The sequence below is a fragment of the Pseudophryne corroboree genome, chromosome 4, assembly GCF_028390025.1.
Source record: "Pseudophryne corroboree isolate aPseCor3 chromosome 4, aPseCor3.hap2, whole genome shotgun sequence".
NCBI lineage: Eukaryota > Metazoa > Chordata > Amphibia > Anura > Myobatrachidae > Pseudophryne > Pseudophryne corroboree.
Genome location: NC_086447.1, coordinates 73,284,444 through 73,302,448, shown reverse-complemented (window position 1 = coordinate 73,302,448; position 18,005 = coordinate 73,284,444). Strand labels below are relative to the sequence as shown.

General features: G+C 46.3%; 1 protein-coding gene across 1 annotated transcript in view; it reads left to right on the top strand.

Moving 5' to 3' along the window:
- The window catches only part of PKHD1 (PKHD1 ciliary IPT domain containing fibrocystin/polyductin), a 985,750-nt gene that overhangs the window by 38,449 nt on the left and 929,296 nt on the right, over positions 1-18,005 (top strand). Inside the window, exons 7-14 of the mRNA XM_063919219.1 lie at positions 2,401-2,475; positions 4,386-4,450; positions 5,023-5,062; positions 6,829-6,899; positions 11,183-11,284; positions 11,856-11,945; positions 14,773-14,914; positions 17,802-17,916. Of these exons, the coding sequence (XP_063775289.1) occupies positions 2,401-2,475; positions 4,386-4,450; positions 5,023-5,062; positions 6,829-6,899; positions 11,183-11,284; positions 11,856-11,945; positions 14,773-14,914; positions 17,802-17,916 (700 nt within the window). The remainder of the gene's footprint in view (positions 1-2,400; positions 2,476-4,385; positions 4,451-5,022; positions 5,063-6,828; positions 6,900-11,182; positions 11,285-11,855; positions 11,946-14,772; positions 14,915-17,801; positions 17,917-18,005) is intronic.

Genomic DNA, 18,005 nt, shown 5'->3' with positions numbered 1-18,005 from the left:
TCCCATTTTTTGGGGTCTGTCCCGCTGTCCCACCCGCTGGTCGCAGTGTCCTGCGGTGGGGGGTGGGGGGGTGGGGGGGAAGGCAGCAGTTGGAAAGCTCCTGTACTCGCTGTTCTGCTTAGCAGAGCAGCGGTGAATAGTGGAGACAGAGGGAGAGGGGGCATCAGGGGGTACGGATTAAGGGGGGGTTCCAGCAGCAGAGCCGGATTAAGGGGGGGAAGCAGGCGGTACGTACCGTTGGCCCCACAGTTTTAGGGGTCCCCCCGGCTGGAGTAGCTCTGTCCCAGCTCAGAAGCTCCCCCGTCCTGCCAGCAACAGCGGCAGCATTGTGCTACAGTCAGCACACGCTGCTGCGTGTTGGCAGGTCTGTGGTGTTGCAGGGAGGCAGCAGTCTCCCTGCTTTCTTCTGCCTGTGCGGGTGTGTAGGGGGGAGCGACCACCCCCTCTGGATTTACCCCTAGCTGAGGGGCCAAAATTCCATTTAAAAAAAACAAACGGCATTTGCATAAGGGGGCGTGGCCTCGCAGGGCTCGATTAGGTCACGCCCCCAACCCCACAGCAGGCACAGCAATGAGATAGGGCTCCCCTGTCTCAAGTACCCTGTGCCCCCTGGACTAATAATCAGCCCCTGGGGGCATGCCAGCAGCTCACAGAGCGCTGGGCATGCCCCCTCACTGACGAAAACGGGGCCCTCCCGTGAAGCCACGCCCCCTTTTCGGTGTGTGTGTGTGTGTGTGTGTGTGTGTGTGTGTGTGTGTGTGTGCGCTCATGAAGAAAGCTGGGATGTATGCACCCTGCCTGTGCCATGCCCATACTATCTGCTTCTGCAGCTGCTCCTAGTGTCCTATAGATTTGGCCAGATCTGTGACTCATTTGACTAACTCCGCCCACTGTTGTGACTCCGCCCAGCGTTAGCAAATGAATCACAAAATCACAGATCTGGGCTATTATATAGGAGATTATAATTATTATTTATTTATGTTTTGAACAATTTATATTGTATTTATTTAAATTCTTAAATGTTTATTTAACAAATACAAAGAACAAAAAAAAATAACAATTATACAAAAGAGACATATTATGTACAGCATAGAAACAATAAAACATTTTTTTTAGGAAAAAGAGCACTTTAACATAAACAAACTTTATGCGTCAATTGTTTCTGACAGCGCAACCTTCCTGCATCAGTGTGACAGGAATGGGTGCAGGGTGTGCGGTTTACACAGGCCCCTAGGTCCACGGGGGCCCACGCCCATGTTTAATTACTTACCTCTCCTGCGTTGGCGCTGCAGTAGCAGTAGAAATTACATAGAAAATAACGCAGTGGCTATTTTCTCGGAGATTGGTGCATGGGCAGTAGATATTGGTCACTGGGAACATGGTAGACACCATGTTCCTGGAGACCTGCACATGTGCAGTAGAGTACTGCACTGTAGAGAGGAAGGGGCCATCACAGAGTCTGCACACGGCCCCCCTCCTCTCTTAAACCACCCCTGGAGAGAAGCCTCACATCTAAATATGTATAATCTGTGCTATTAGAATATTCTCCCAATATTTAAAGACTCACAGGCCTAGAAAACAATTTCTGGGACAATTTTTTTTAAACTGACGCCAATCCAAGTGCCCTATCAGCCTGCATTTACGGTGGCTGCTGGTGGAAACAAGATTGTGGACAAGAGGTGCTTGGTGAGTCTGGGCTCCATGTACGAAGACTCCACTTATCGTGGAGAAAAAGCCGCTCCTGCTTCTCCTGTTACCGGGGAGAAGTGGAAGCGGCTCCTGGAAATTTAACTAAATATAGGCCTAACCTCTCTCCTGTCCCGTACAGCTGCACCACTGACATTTTTCTTTGTCAAAACTTTACTGACCTTTGGGGCAGATGTATTAACCTGGAGAAGGCATAAGGAAGTGATAAACCAGTGATATGTGCAAGGTGATAAAGGCACCAGCCAATCAGTTCCAATATGTAAATTAACAGTTAGGATCTGATTGGCTGGTGCCTTTATCACCTTGCACATATCTCTGGTTTATCACTTCCTTATGGCTTCTCCAGGTTAATACATCTGCCCCAAACAACCAAAATGACAAAGAGCTCTCTTCCTATTGAGTCACATCGCACTGCCATAGGCGTCTATGGTAACACAATATTCTAGCCTGCTCATAGCACTAGCTATCAGAAGACAGATAAAATCCCTTTAGTACATATTTAGAAGCAACACGTACAGGGACTTTCTTTGTCATTTTTAGTTTGACTCCCTTGCCTCCACATCAGCTTCTGTCATTTCATAGACTGTGCTAGATAAATGACAGTTGGGAGCTGATTGGTCGCTTTGAGCAACTTCTCCGCTTTTTTGTTCTCGAAGACTTTATACATCTCCCCCTATTTCTTTTTGTATATAGCCCAGTGATCCTAACAGCTGACCGGGACCGATACTCCTCGCTCTGTACACTGGCTGACATGGCCTCTGGGAAAATGTAAGTTATTTCATTCAACATTTGAAATTAAGAATTTCAATGTAGCACTATGGCCTGTAGTGATAGCTTGCTACCATACTTCTCTCCCGGAATGTCTCGGAGACTCCCAAATATCTGTGATCCGGAGAGAGTAGACCTGCCTCCATAATCCAGGGGCTCAATGATGCGAGTCGTGATGAGCAATAGTTTGGGTAGCATCCTTATGTTATTCTTTCCTCCATCCAATGATATCATGCCTTCCTCCATCCAATGATGTTATTCATTCCACCATCCAATGATGTAATTCCTTCCTCCATCCAATGATGTAATTCCTTCCTCCATCCAATAATGTAATTTCTTACTTCATCCAATGATGTCATTCCTTCATCCGTCCAATAATGTTATTCCTTCCTCCACCCAATGATGTCATTCCTTCCTCCATCCAATTATGTAATTCCTTCCTCCATCCAATGATGTCATCCCTTCCTCCATCCAATAATGTATTTTCTTCCTTCATCCGATGATGTAATTCCTTCCTTCATCCAGTTATGTAATTCCTTCCTCCATCCAATGATGTCATCCCTTACTCCATCCAATGATGTAATTCCTTCCCTTATCCAATGGGTATGGGTCGTTGGGTCGACTCAACTTAGGTCGACAGTCATTAGGTTGACCACTGAAGGTCGACATGCATTAGGTCAACAGGGGTAATAGCTCGACATGGTCATTAAGTCGACATGTACTAGGTCGACAGGTCAAAAGGTTGAAATGGGTTTTTGGACTTTTTTGGCGTTGTTTTCTTTGTAGAGTGATGGGGAACCCCAATTAGTGCACCGTATCTCCTCGCATGGCTCGCTTTGCTCGCCATGATTTGGGCAAGGTGCCTCGCTCCGCTACCACTGCGCTCGGCATATGTTACCGTTCCCAATTGTAGTCCACATGGATCGTAAAGCATGAAAAAGTCAAAAAAATGAAAAACTCATGTTGCCCTTTTGACCTGTCGACCTAGTACATGTTGACCTATTGACCATGTCGACCTAATGCAAGTCGACCTTCAGTGGTCGACCTAATGACTGTCGACCTAAATTGTGTCGAACTAACGACCATATCCCTATCCAATTATGTAATTCGTTCCTCCATCCAATAATGTAATTCCTTCCTCCATTCAATTATGTCTTTCCTTCCTCCATCCAATGATGTCATCCCTTCCTCCATCAAAGGATGTAATTCCTTCCCTTATCCAATGATGTCTTTCCTTCCTCCATCCAATAATGTCATCCCTTCCTCCATTCAATGATGTAATTCCTTCCCTTATCCAATGATGTCATTCCTTCCTCCATCCAATGATGTCACTCCTTCCTCCATCCAATAATATAATTCCTTCCTCCATTCAATGATGTCTTTCCTTCCTGCATCCAATGCTGTCACTCCTTCCTCCATCCAATGATGTAATTCCTTCCTCCATCCAATGATGTCATTCCTTCCTCCATCCAATGATGTCATTCCTTCCTCCATCCAATGATGTCATTCCTTCCTCCATCCTTTGTGCACTGTAGATGTTTACATTGACTCCTGCTATTGACCCTGCCTAGCGGACTACCCATGTTGGTTTTGACCATATGATGTGTGACTGCCTACTCCAGACTCCTGGCCCTGGTCTATCTGAATAATCTCTTGTTTTGACTCTTACCCTTGGTTGCTATATCTGTCTTTGATGTCCGTACAGCAAGTCATTGTTATTCTCTGTAACTCCTGACCCACCCACACTGTCCACTTATGTTAGTTCCCGCCCTCGGATTCCGCTCTCCCTCAGTTCTGATCCGCTGTTGAATCCCTAACTTTTTTATTATTATTAATATTGTCTGTACTTAATTTTAAAATTACTTATATATCAACATTGAGCTGATATTAAAACTCGCACATCTTCACAGTTATCCCATCCAAGTAAAGGATGAACTAGGGGCACTGCAGTGCAAGCTAGAAGGGGATTACATTGGTGAGTAGAGGTGATCCTGTTATCACGCTTGTACTGTTCCCTACTAACACGTTGGATAATGGCTTTTGTGCAATGGGTTATAGTTGTAGCTCTTCTATTAGCCATACCGTACTGTTCTGAAGCCGGTAGACCATAAAAGACAAGGAGGTCTGTAAGATATTGATAGTTATCAGTGGACTGGTACACACTATCTGACTGATCGGCCCAACATTGGAGAGTGTCTATGCAGGGGCGTTAGAGCGTTTTTAATCGGTAAGCACTCAGATCGCTCCTGATCAGGTGAATGATGATCGAAGCGATTATCGGATCGGCACAAACTATCACCTAGTGTGTCCCGGCTTTAGCAATACGCTCCCAGATCTCTTCTGTTTCCATCTATGGTCACATATGGACACTGTGGTTACATGTACTTCTGATTTAAACACCTCTGTTTACGTGCATTGGATGCTCTGTAATCCACCTGATACTTTTCTAAATAAGTGGAGGGAGCAGAAACCCTGACAATATATTGTAGGTAAATGTTTACATTTTATAGTGAATTACACTAATCATTGTATTTCTCTCTATGGTAGGTTCACAGAATGTCACACTGTCCATATTCAACAAAGGAAGGTACGTATGACATCAGTAATGACAGTGAACGTACAGTATCTCATTACTTTAAGTGGAAAGGAGAAAATGTTCCTGGTTTACGGTATACAAAATATTATTCTTTTCTGCGCCTCTTAGATGACATAACAGGAAACTGCTCAGTCCCTTGCAGAGGACTAATGAGGACGGATAAAGCAATTATATATATCACAGTCACATGACGGTGATTCCTGAACTCAGAGGGCCTGACTGTCAGTCACGCACAAGACTGAATACGGCCGCGTCCAGCCATTTCTCACATACTGCGCAGGTGTCGCGGTCTGCATATGTCTTTGAATTCATAGCAGTGGTTGAGAGCCGTACACATCTCAGTTGTATTTCTGCAGCCGCTAACGGTACAAATCTGGGGATGGCAACTGGGTGGAGAACAATGGTGACGCACGGAAGAGAACCATTTTGGGGTGAGGGAGGGAAGGAGTGTGTCATATACACATGCTCAGTGGATACCAACTTCAGACAAATCTCCTGCATCTAGTAAGAGTTAGCTGCGGGTGCAGAGGGGGGCGGACCGGGTACTGATTCCCCAACAGTTTTTGGAGGAACCCATACCAGCTGCTGAGGAGAACAAATCTCCACCTTTGCGGTGTGCACCACCGCATCCCAGGATTGCACATGGTATTTTCCATTAGTTTTTTAAGGTGGGGGTGTGGTCATGCCTCCCAAATTTGTCGAAGCAACCTCTCAGTACCCGAGCCACACGGCTTACCCAGCAGCCATGAGTGCAGATGACACAGCGGGGGGGTAGGGGGGCCATCCCATAGTGGCTTACATCTCAGAATAAGGGCGTATAGTCGCATTTAGTATTGCGTTCGCAGCAGTGTCCGATGATGCATTTGCATTATGTATAATTCAGGATCAGGCTCACAAGGCCTGACTCTGAGGGGCAGATGTATTAACCTGGAAAAGGCATAAGGAAGTGATAAACCAGTGATATGTGCAAGGTGATAAAGGCACCAGCCAATCAGCTCCTAACTGTTAATTTTAATTTACATATTGGAGCTGATTGGCTGGTGCCTTTATCACCTTGCACATATCACTGGTTTATAACTTCCTTATGCCTCTCTAGGTTAATACATCTGCCCCTGAGTCTGGAAAAATAAGCGCAAATGGTCTATCTTTTTGAACTGTGCATGGATCTAAGTAACTAAAAAGTCGCCCAGCACATGTTTCCCATGGTATGTACTGTACTTACTTACAGAGGCACAGTTGTGATTGAGATGCACAGTAATAGTAATGGGTTGGAAATGTGCTGGGTGTTCCTGCGCGGTGACTGGGCGCTGCCTATACAGACGCATGGAGAGTGGGCGTGTTATGGGAGTGTCGCTGAACAAATTCTTAATCACCCACTTTGGAGTCAGATTATGCACCTAGAGTGGGGCTGCTGCAAGTTTTGATGGTGCGACCCACAGTCTGGGGGCTCGATGACACAAGTTGTGATGAGCAGTTGTTTGCAATAGCACTAAGTGCTTTTACAGAGTCTACAGACACTCAGAGAGGATGTCCCAGACCTTGCACGCTCAGACGCACACTTATACACAAGGGGAAGGGCTGATACTGGCATTGGCATAAATTTGCCGACAGAACTACGGCAAAAGACACTAAAGCATCACAGTAGCTTGTGACCGAGAATCAGCCCCAGACTTTGACAGGAACTGTCTGCCACAGTAGGAAAAGAACAAGGATTATTCTGTGCATGTCATTTATTTTCACTGTTATTCTCTTCATAGGGCAATAGTGAGCAAGGAGGCCTGGCGGATCAGTGCAAAACAAGAGCTGTTTCTGTATCAGACACACTCAGGTACAGTGAGGAGTGGGTAATATATATATATATATATATATATATATAAAATATATATGAAATATATAGAAGATTCTCGTGGGAGCTGATTTGCCTTAAACGTCAGTATATAGTATTAAAAGGTTTTTATTCACATAAAATGAACAATAAAACTTATGACATTGTTGTATTCGTCAATTGACACAATTAAAATATATATACATCAATCTTATGTACAAATGTTGTTTTCAGGTTGGTCAGAGGAATTACAATCTGGTGATTTCCACTTGGAATTAGGGAGGATGTATATCCAACGTGATGATTCTGATGTAGGTTCTATTTAAACTATACGAAGAAACCCAACGCGTTTCGTCCACTAGGACTTCATCAGGGGTTTAAATCAAATTTTCTTTAACAGAAAGGATTACCACTGGTTGTAACTCTCAATGTCACATCCAATAGAACATTGGGTTTCTTCGTATTGGTTAAATAGAACCTACATCAGAATCATCAAGTTGGAGATACAGCCTCCCCAATATCCAAGCGGAAATCACCAGATTGTGATTCCTCTGACCAACCTGAAAATACCATTTGTACATAAGATTGATGTATATATTTTTTAATTGTGTCAATTGACGAATACAACAATGTCATAAGTTTTATTGTTCATTTTATGTGAATAAAAACCTTTTAATACTATATACTGACGTTTAAGGCGAATCAGCTCCCATGAGAATCTTCTATATTTTTCCTATCTATCTTTAATACCTCTTCTTACAGAAGGTATTTCTTAGTGGTGAAGCTTAAGGTACAGCGCAATATAGGATTTTCACTTGTTGTCACAATATATATATATATATATATATATATATTATATATATATATATATATATATATATAAAAGAAATATGAGCTGAGGAGTACGGATTGACTCTTGAAGGAGGACTGCAGCATAAATACATTTGGACTGACTTATATCTCAAGACTTTATTGTTTGAATGCACGACTATATCTTATTTTCAATATATATATATATATATATATATATATATATATATATAGTAGTTGTAAGCAAATGTTTCAGCATCCCTGATTAAACTGCATGTGTCCCTGAATAAAAAGAAGATACCCTGCGCCTTTGTGAATTCATCATACTGTATTGAAGCAATTACGTTAATGTGATTAAGATAAAGTCACTTTTCACTTATTTTCCTTGATTTAAGCATGTTACATGTCTCCCTCTCTATGAAACCCCAGACATTGGGTTCTCCGGTAACTGCAGTTCAGGACCGCCGGTCACAATACCTCCCCCTACATCCCGCCCCTTTAGAATCCCGACAGTCGGTAGGCCAACTAGCAGGGACTATTCCCACTCATGGGTGTCCACCACGACACCCATATAGTGAGAATAGAACATGTGGCGAGCCCGCAGTGTGGTGAGCGCAGTGAGCCCGCAAGGGGTTTGTTGCCCTTGCCCCACCCGCCAGCCATCTTGATTCCGGGATCCCGGCATCAGTATGGTGACCAGCGGTCTCCTGACCGCCGGTCACGCACACCCAACCCCTGCAGTTCCGATGTGGGAGAAAGCATTCACATTTGCCAGCGAAATGTTGCTGGTGTGATTGGCCTTAAGTGGTTCCAGTCTGACCCCAGCCGGACCACACAGCAAAATGAATTAATGATTGTTGTCCCAGTTCTAAATTCTGCAAATACTTATGTAGAAATATCGAGGCTGATGATTATTATTATTATTATTATTAGCAGTTTCTTATATAGTGCAGCATATTCCATTGCGCTTTACAATTAGAACAACAGTAATAGAACAAAACTGGGTAAAAACAGACAGTCAGAGGTAGGAAGGCCCTGCTCGCAAGCTTACACTTTATAGGGAAATAGACATTTACATGGTTGTCGTTTGTAATGCCGGAGTCGGGATCCTCGACCACCGGCATGCCGGCAGAGGGGCGAGCGCAAAAGAGCCCCATGCGCCGTGCCATTTATTCTTCCTCCAGGGGGGTCGTGGACCCCCCAAGAGTGAGAATAGTTGTCGGTATGCCAGCTGTTGGGATTACGGTGCCGGTATACTGAGCGCTGGGATCCCAATAGCCGGCATATCAAATACCACCCATTGATACACAAGGATAGGGGTATCCGGACTCCAGGTCGACAGCACAAAGGTCGACACACCTTAGGTTGACGCCAATTGGTCGACACACCTTAGGTCGACATTGACAAAATGTCGACATGGACAAAAAGTCGACATGAACAAGGTCGACATGGAAAAAGGTCGACATGAGTTTTTCACGATTTTTTCTTTTTTTTGAACCTTTTCATACTTAACGATCCACGTGGACTACGATTGGAACGGTAAAGTGTGCCGAGCGAAGCGGTAGCGGAGCGAAGGCACCATGCCCGAAGCATGGCGAGCGAAGCGAGCCATGCGAGGGGACGCGGTGCACTAATTGGGGTTCCCGGTCACTCTACGAAGAAAACGACACCAAAAATATATAAAAAACTCATGTCGACCTTTTTCCATGTCGACCTTGTTCCTGTCGACCTTTTGTCCATGTCGACCTTTTGTCCATGTCGGCCTAAGGTGTGTCGACCAATTGTCGTCGACCTAAGGTGTATCGACCTTTGTGCTGTCGACCCTCAGTCCCAGACCCAGGATAGGTGCTACCTATTGCATAATGGTCCACCAGATTGCTAGGTTCTGAATGGGCTGCATGATATGGTCACCCAGCAATGTTGGAAGACAAGATATGTGAGGTTATGTATACTGTACAGAGAGGATGTAATTGGATAGGGGAGCATTGAGGGTTATGTGGGTGGGTCTGGAATTTGATAGGCTTGTCTGAAGAGATGAGTTTTCAGGGAACGTTTAAAGGTTTGGAGACTAGAGGTAAGTCTTACTGTGCGTGGGAGGGCATTCCACAGAGTGGGTGAAGCCCGGATTCAGAGTTGGAAGCAAATGGACACCAAATGCTTCCCTGCATCTGCATGGGCTGACTCTGAGCTGGGAAGAGTGCTAAAGAAGAGCAACTGTGCACCTGGAGCAGACCAGGCTGCACTGCAAGGGGAGCAAATACATGTATTATTTTTGCATGCAGGGTAAATACCGGCTGCTTTTGCATGTAGTCCACAAACACTAGACAGCTTTATTGTTCCACTACAATTTAGATTTGAGTTTGGACACGTCACTCTGTGAGGCATAATCGCTGATGACCTGCACCTGTCCTATACTAGATGCAAAAGATACACCTCAGCATACTGTATTTACTTACATACAGTAGAAGCCAGAATAAGATGCAAGGTGTGCGCTGAAGTGTGCATCAGCCCCATGACGCATAATGGGCAAAAAGGATTGGGTGCCCAGCACTTCGCACCATGGGCCTAATTCAGACCTGATCGCAACAGCAAACTTTTTCTCTAATGGGCAATACCATGCTGCAGTGCAGGGGGAAGGGGGGGGGCAGATGTAACATGTGCAGAGAGCGTTAGATTTGGGTGTGGTGTGTTCGAACTGAAATCTAGATTGCAGTGTAAAAATAAAGCAGCCAGTATTTACCCTGCACAGAAACAATATACCCACCCAAATCTAACTCTCTCTGCACATGTTATATCTGCCCCCCCTGCGGTGCACATGGTTTTGCCCATTAGAGAAAGATTTTGCTTTTGCGATCAGGTCTGAATTAGGCCCCATGAGACATGGCCCCAAAACTTCAGTCACAAACATCTTGCTCACCAGCTGACACTTATACCCCTTTCACACCGTACAAATAACCCAGTATGGACCCGGTATATTGCCGGGTCGGCGCGGGTCACTGTGCGGTGTGAAAGGGGTCAGTGACTCATCCCCGGGTCACCTGACCCGGTAATTCAACCCGGGAATAAAGAAGGGTTATTCCCAGGTTTAATACCGGGTCAGGCGCAGTGTGAATGGGTTGCCGGATGGATGTGTCCCGGGACCCGTTCACAGTATAGGCAGAGGCGGAGCGGAGATGATCTCATCTTCCAATGCCGACTCCGCACCCGCCCCCCGATGCTGCCGCTGTCACCACCCCCCGATGGCAACCCGACCTGGCATATTGCTGGGTCGGGATGCCAGTGTCTAAGGGTCTAATGCCAGGTCGCACCCGGGAAGGTCCCGTTTCCAATTCCCGGGTGTGACCCAGCAGTGCCATCTGAAAGGGGTATTACTGTAATTCATCATCAAATTAGGAATTTTCTTCTTTTTTTTTGATGCACAAAATGTTGCTCTCTGATTTCTGCTACTTTGTGATACTTTATGTGTCTTTGTGTAGAGATACTGTCTATAAGTCCAGGCTCGGGGAGCACAGAAGGAGGGACGGACATTCATATTATTGGAGATTTCTTTATGCATCCGGCTAGAGTCAGCATTGCAGGTACGGCTTACCATTGTCACCGCAGCGATCGTCGGGGGTGGGGGGGGGGGCAGGGCAGCGGGGAGAACAGGATGCACATCATTCAGGGATTTACAATAAGACAAAATAAATGCAGAAATAAAAACGGGATGCGGTCAAGATCCCGCCGGACGGAATCCCGGCGGTCAAAATACCAACACCGGAATCCCGACCAGCACAATCCCTACATATTCTCCCTCCGTGGGTGTCCACGACACCCATAGAGAGAGAATAAATTAGTGTACCGAGCGCAGCGAGCCCACAAGGGGCTGCATTCGGCTCGCCACCCCCGTCGGGATTGTGCTGGTCGGGATTCCGGTGTCGGTATTTCGACCGCCGGGATCCCGTCCAGCGGGATTTCGTACTGATCCCGTAAAAACGGAGGGTAAGGCGGTCCCTGTATATAAGGGTTTACACCCCAAATGGGAAAAACGACTCATGGGTGTGGGAATAATACGTGTCAGCATGAGGATGGTTTTCCCACAGGGGATTAGCGGTTGGGCAAATTGGTGAATAACTTTATAAAACTAACATTTTCATTATTTGCTGGTAGGAAACCCTTGTGCAATCAAATACCTGACGCCCAGACTCATAATCTGTACAACTGCTCCTCAGAGACACAGCCAGCAAGCCCCTCACCCAGGTACTGATATCTGACTGCGTCCTCTGTTACTGTGTGTGGAAGAGCTGTTAACAAGCTTTCATCAATATACAGCGGGCTTATGCAGAGTGAGACATAAAGGCAATTTCTTTGGCTGCAAGTTGCATTTAAGTCTGCCTGCTTGAATTATTGCAATGTGCATATGTGTGTAACTGAGATCTCTGCATTAGTATTATCATGTAGGAACTATGGACCAAATTCAGACCTGATTGCAAAAGCAAAATCTTTCTCTAATGGACAAAACCATGGGGCTCATTCCGAGTTGATTGCTCGCTAGCAGTTTTTAGCAGCCGTGCAAAGGCATTGTCGCTGCCCACCGGGGAGTGTATGTTCGCTTTGCAGAAGTGTGAACGCTTGTGCAGCAGAGCGCCTGCAAAAACATTTTGTGCAAAACAAGACCAGCCCTGTACTTACTCTTCATGTGCGTTGAGTCTAACGTTGGAGGGACGGCTTTTGACGTCACACACCCGCCCAGCCACACCTGCGTTTTTCCTGGCACGCCCGCGTTTTCTAAGCACTCCCTGAAAACGGTCAGTTACAACCCAGAAACGCCCACTTCATGTCAATCATTCTGCATTGTGCCGTGCGACTGAAAGCTTCGCTAGAACCTGTGCAAAACCACAAAGGACTTTGTACCCGTACGTCGTGTGTGCGCATTGCAATGCATACGCATGCGCAGAAATGCCGATTTTTAGCCTGATCACTGCCTGCGAACAACGGCAGCTAGTGATCAACTCGGAATGACCCCCCATGTGCACTGCAGGTGGGGCAGATGTAACATGTGCAGAGAATTAGATTTGTGTGGGTTATATTGTTTCTGTGCAGGGTAAATACTGGCTGCTTTATTTTTACACTGCAATTTAGATTTCAGTTTGAACACACCCCGCCCAAATCTAACTCTCTCTGCACATGTTACATCTGCCCCACCTGCAGTGCACAGGGTTTTGCCCATTCGAGAAAAAGTTTGCTGCTGCGATCATGTCTCAATTAGGCCCTATATCTCTTTTACTGGTCTATTGCAGTGTGCTGGGCGAACTTGTTATGTTGTTTTCTAGTTAATGTTATGTCCCACATCTGTGTATAATGCCCACATGTGTATATATACTGCTGCACCTGTGTTAATACCCACATGTATATACTGCTGCACCTGTGTATAATACCCACATGTATATACTGCTGCACCTGTGTATAATACCCATATGTATATACTGCTGCACCTGTGTATAATGCCCACATGTATATACTGCTGCACCTGTGTATAATGCCCCCATGTGTATACTGCTGCACCTGTATATAATGCCCACATGTATATACTGCTGCACCTGTGTATAATGCCCACATGTGTATATATACTGCTGCACCTGTGTATAATACCCATATGTATATACTGCTGCACCTGTGTATAATACCCACATATATATACTGCTGCACCTGTGTATAATACCCATATGTATATACTGCTGCACCTGTGTATAATGCCCACATGTATATACTGCTGCACCTGTGTATAATGCCCCCATGTGTATACTGCTGCACCTGTGTATACTGCCCACATGTATATACTGCTGCACCTGTGTATAATGCCCCATGTATATACTGCTGCACCTGTGTATAATGCCCACATGTATATACTGCTGCACCTGTGTATAATGCCCCATGTATATACTGCTGCACCTGTGTATACTGCCCACATGTATATACTGCTGCACCTGTGTATAATGCCATGTGTATATATACTTCTGCACCTGTGTTAATACCCACATGTATATACTGCTGCACCTGTGTATAATACCCACATGTATATACTGCTGCACCTGTGTATACTGCCCACATGTATATACTGCTGCACCTGTGTATAATGCCCCCATGTGTATACTGCTGCACCTGTGTATACTGCCCACATGTATATACTGCTGCACCTGTGTATAATGCCCACATGTATATACTGCTGCACCTGTGTATAATGCCCACATGTATGCCCCATGTATATACTGCTGCACCTGTGTATACTGCCCACATGAATATACTGCTGCACCTGTGTATAATGCCCCTTGTATAAACTTCTGCTCCTGTGCATAATGCCCACATGTATATACTGCTGCACCTGTGTATAATGCCCACATGTATATACTGCTGCACCTGTGTATAATGGCCACATCTATATACTGCTGCACCTGTTTATACTGCCCACATGAACTCCTGGGTTCATATATGTAGTGTTCTCGCTAGCATTAAGACAGGGCAAGGAGCTGTGGTAGGACATCTGTGCATGCGCCGATGGGGCGCGCACTTACATAAAGATGACGCAGCTCGCCAGGAAGGGGTGTGGCCTCATTGCTGTCACTCTTGGGGGCATGCCCAGCTCTTACGGACATGCTCGACTGCCCCAAGCTCTCCCCTTACTGTGAATAGATGCAAGTTCATCTCCATTGTTTCACCAATTTACTTTGTACCTTCCTCTCCGGCATTTTCTTTCCTCCATCCAAAATTAAGGGAGAGGTCACTGCTTCTACATCAACTCAGATCACATGGTGAGAGCAGGAGTGTGAGAAGGGGAAAATGGGTGTGGCCTGTTCCTTAAGTACAGAGGGTCAGAATTAGAACACGTCTGCCCACTGGAAGAACGTGTGAACCACATCTGCTCCACCTGCATCAGTATTGCTCTATTCCTCAACAAAGGCACAGAAACATGTTGCAGTCATTGCGATAACATGCGCTAAGAAACATGTATCAGTCTTTTGGAGAACAAGAACGCGTCCTATCAACTGCATTTTGTTTGCACTAAGAATATTTTGTATCTGTACCCTAGGTAACCGAGGGCTCCTGTATGAACTATGGGATGGATTACAGCACATGGATATGACTGAAAAGCCTTCGGGGTACCAACGTTCAGTGGTTCCCAACGCCAGTTCCGCATTAGGCATTGTTCCGGCACCTGAGCAGCGGTTTAGGTGACATCAGTAGCCAGGAACCTCACAATCAGATTTGTTTCTGTTTTTTATTTCATGTTTTAACCTGTTAATGGCTAATTGGCGAAACATTTCACCTGTTGGGGGAGGGGGGGGCAAGGATAGTTCATTAACAATTTCAAATTTGGTTTTATTTTTTGTGTAAGCTATTGCTCTACCAAACTTTTCACTACTACACAGCATTTTTCGGTTGAATCTGTACTTTTATGATGTCAAAAGAGTCCAAATGACATGTTTTGGTACTCTGCATTCTCACATTCAAAATTCATATTCTAATGATATTCTAATGTAAGATCCATAAAAACAAAATGTAGCCACACTAAAACCAACCAACCTTCCTTCCTTCTTCCTCTCCACCTTCCATCCATGCTTCCTTCTTTCCTTCCGTCCCTTGCCACCTTCCATCCTTCCTTCCCTTGCCACCAGGGCCGTTTCTAGCCAATTTGGCTCCCAGTGCGAGATTTAAAAATGCGCCCCCCCCCCCACCCCCCATAGATATAAAGAGGAAAAGCATGCGCGCGTCGAAGGCGCGCGCGCTCCCGGTAAGGGGGTGTGACCTCATTAAAATGGGCGTGGCTTTGTTAAGATGGGCGTGGCCTCATCTGATCTCATCAACACGGCCACCACAGGATATTAAAAAAAAAAAGTCCTCATTTTACACATTACAGCAGGCACGCTACCCCATTTTACACAGCACGGCAGGCAAGTGTCCCCATTTTACACAGTACGACAGGCACGTGCCCCCATTTTACACATTGCGGCAGGAAAAAGTGTCCCCATTTTACACAGTACGACAGGCAAGTGTCCCCATTTTACACATTGCGGCAGGAAAAAGTGTCCTCTTTTTACACAGCACGGCAGGCAAGTGTCCCCATTTTACACATTGCGGCAGACAGGTGTCCCCATTTTACACATTGCGGCAGACAGGTGTCCCCATTTTACACATTGCGGCAGACACGTGCCCCCATTTTACACAGTACGCAGGCAAGTGTCCCCATTTTACACACTGCGGCAGACACGTGCCCCCATTTTACACAGTACGCAGGCAAGTGTCCCCATTTTACACACTGCGGCAGACACGTGCCCCCATTTTACACAGTACGCAGTCAAGTGTCCCCATTTTACACACTGCGGCAGACACGTGCCCCCATTTTACACAGTACGCAGGCAAGTGTCCCCATTTTACACACTGCGGCAGACACGTGCCCCCATTTTACACAGTACGCAGGCAAGTGTCCCCATTTTACACACTGCGGCAGACACGTGCCCCCATTTTACACAGTACGCAGGCAAGTGTCCCCATTTTACACACTGCGGCAGACAGGTGTCCCCATTTTACACATTAAGGCAGACAGGTCCCCATTTTACACATTAAGGCAGACAGGTCCCCATTTTACACATTAAGGCAGACAGGTCCCCATTTTACACATTAAGGCAGACAGGTCCCCATTTTACACATTAAGGCAGACAGGTCCCCATTTTACACATTACTGCAGGTGGTGGGGAGGGAGAAAGAGAGAGAGAGAGGGAGAGGGGCTGACTTACATTTGTAGCGGTTCTCGCCGCTCTTCAGCCGCCTCTCCCTCCTCGTCTGCGCGGCTCCCCCTTCTCCCTCCTCCCGAGTGCCCAGCTCGGGGGGCGGGGTTTCGCGGAATGACGCGTTTGCGTCGTGACGTCACGACGCAATCGCGTCATTCTGCGAAACCCCGCCCCCCGAGCTGGGCACTCGGGAGGAGGGAGAAGGGGGTTTCAAAGTATGAAGAAGTGCCGCGGCGGGCGCCCCGTGCGGTTGCACGGCTCGCCCGCCACAAGAAACGGCACTGCTTGCTACCTACCTTCCTTCCTTTCTTCTTCTTCTATCCTTCCTTCCCTTGCCATCTTTCATCCTTCCTTCCCTTGCCACCTTCCATCCTTCCTTCCCTTGCCACCTTCCATCCTTCCTTCCCTTGCCACCTTCCATCCTTCCATCCCTTGCCATCTTCCATCCATCCACCCATCCATCCTTCCTTCCTTCCTTCTTCCTCCCCACCTTCCATCCATCCTTCCTTCTTTCCTTCCGTCCCTTGCCACCTTCCATCCTTCCTTCCTTCCTTCCTTCCTTCCTTCCTTCCTTCCTTCCTTCCTTCCTTCCTTCCTTCCTTCCTTCCTTCCTTCCTTCCTTCCTTCCTTCCTTCCTTCCTTCCTTCCTTCCCTTTCCTTTCCTTTCCTTCCTTCCTTCCTTCTCAAATGTACTTGACTATGGATTATTATAGTATTTACATTATCAGTTTTTAGATAACTTAATGGGATACACCAAAAACTGATTGGTGCTGAAGTTGCCCAAATAGCATTTCACCACAATGGGCTTAGCATGAGCGCCACCCGGTGTACAGAAGTATTGTTGAATGGACTGTATGAGATGATTTCTCCAAAACCTAATAGAATACAAGAAGAAACATCAAAGAGATATTGTGATAGCCTTTGGAGGCTCCAGGCAGGCACCCTTCGGTCTGTGCAGCCTCTCAGGATGCCCAATGTTGGTGGCCCCGCCCCCTCTGCGCAGCATCATGATCTCATGCTCTTAGGAGGCGGGCCGGCACAGAGTGTCCGGAGACCTGTTACACCGTCTGTCATGGGAATGTCATGGGCCTGTAGCCCAACTTAGCTTCTTGATTAAGGAGTTCGGACTCTTGTTTCAGACAGATCTTTTGCACCCAGCGTGGGGCGTGGCAGCTGCAGCACAGGCACACAAAAACAGTGGGCAGTGTAGCCAGGATCCAATATACACATATATGGTCAGAGAGCTATATTAACATATCTTAGTCCTTAGGCTTCCGCCAAGTCTGTTTTTCAATACGTGTAACATTAGTAACTGTTCCCTTCTTCCCAGAGCGAGACTAAGCGGCTTCTTCGTATCTCCGGAGACAAACAATTACACATTTTGGATACAGTCAGACAGTGAAGCTCAACTCTTCATTAGCCAATCAGAGGAGGCAGAAAGAAAGGTATGATGGCGTTAATAAGCTGTGACCATAGCCCTGCTATTGCCCCTGCCACTAGGGGGAGCTGCCATGCACATTTTTAAGACACATAA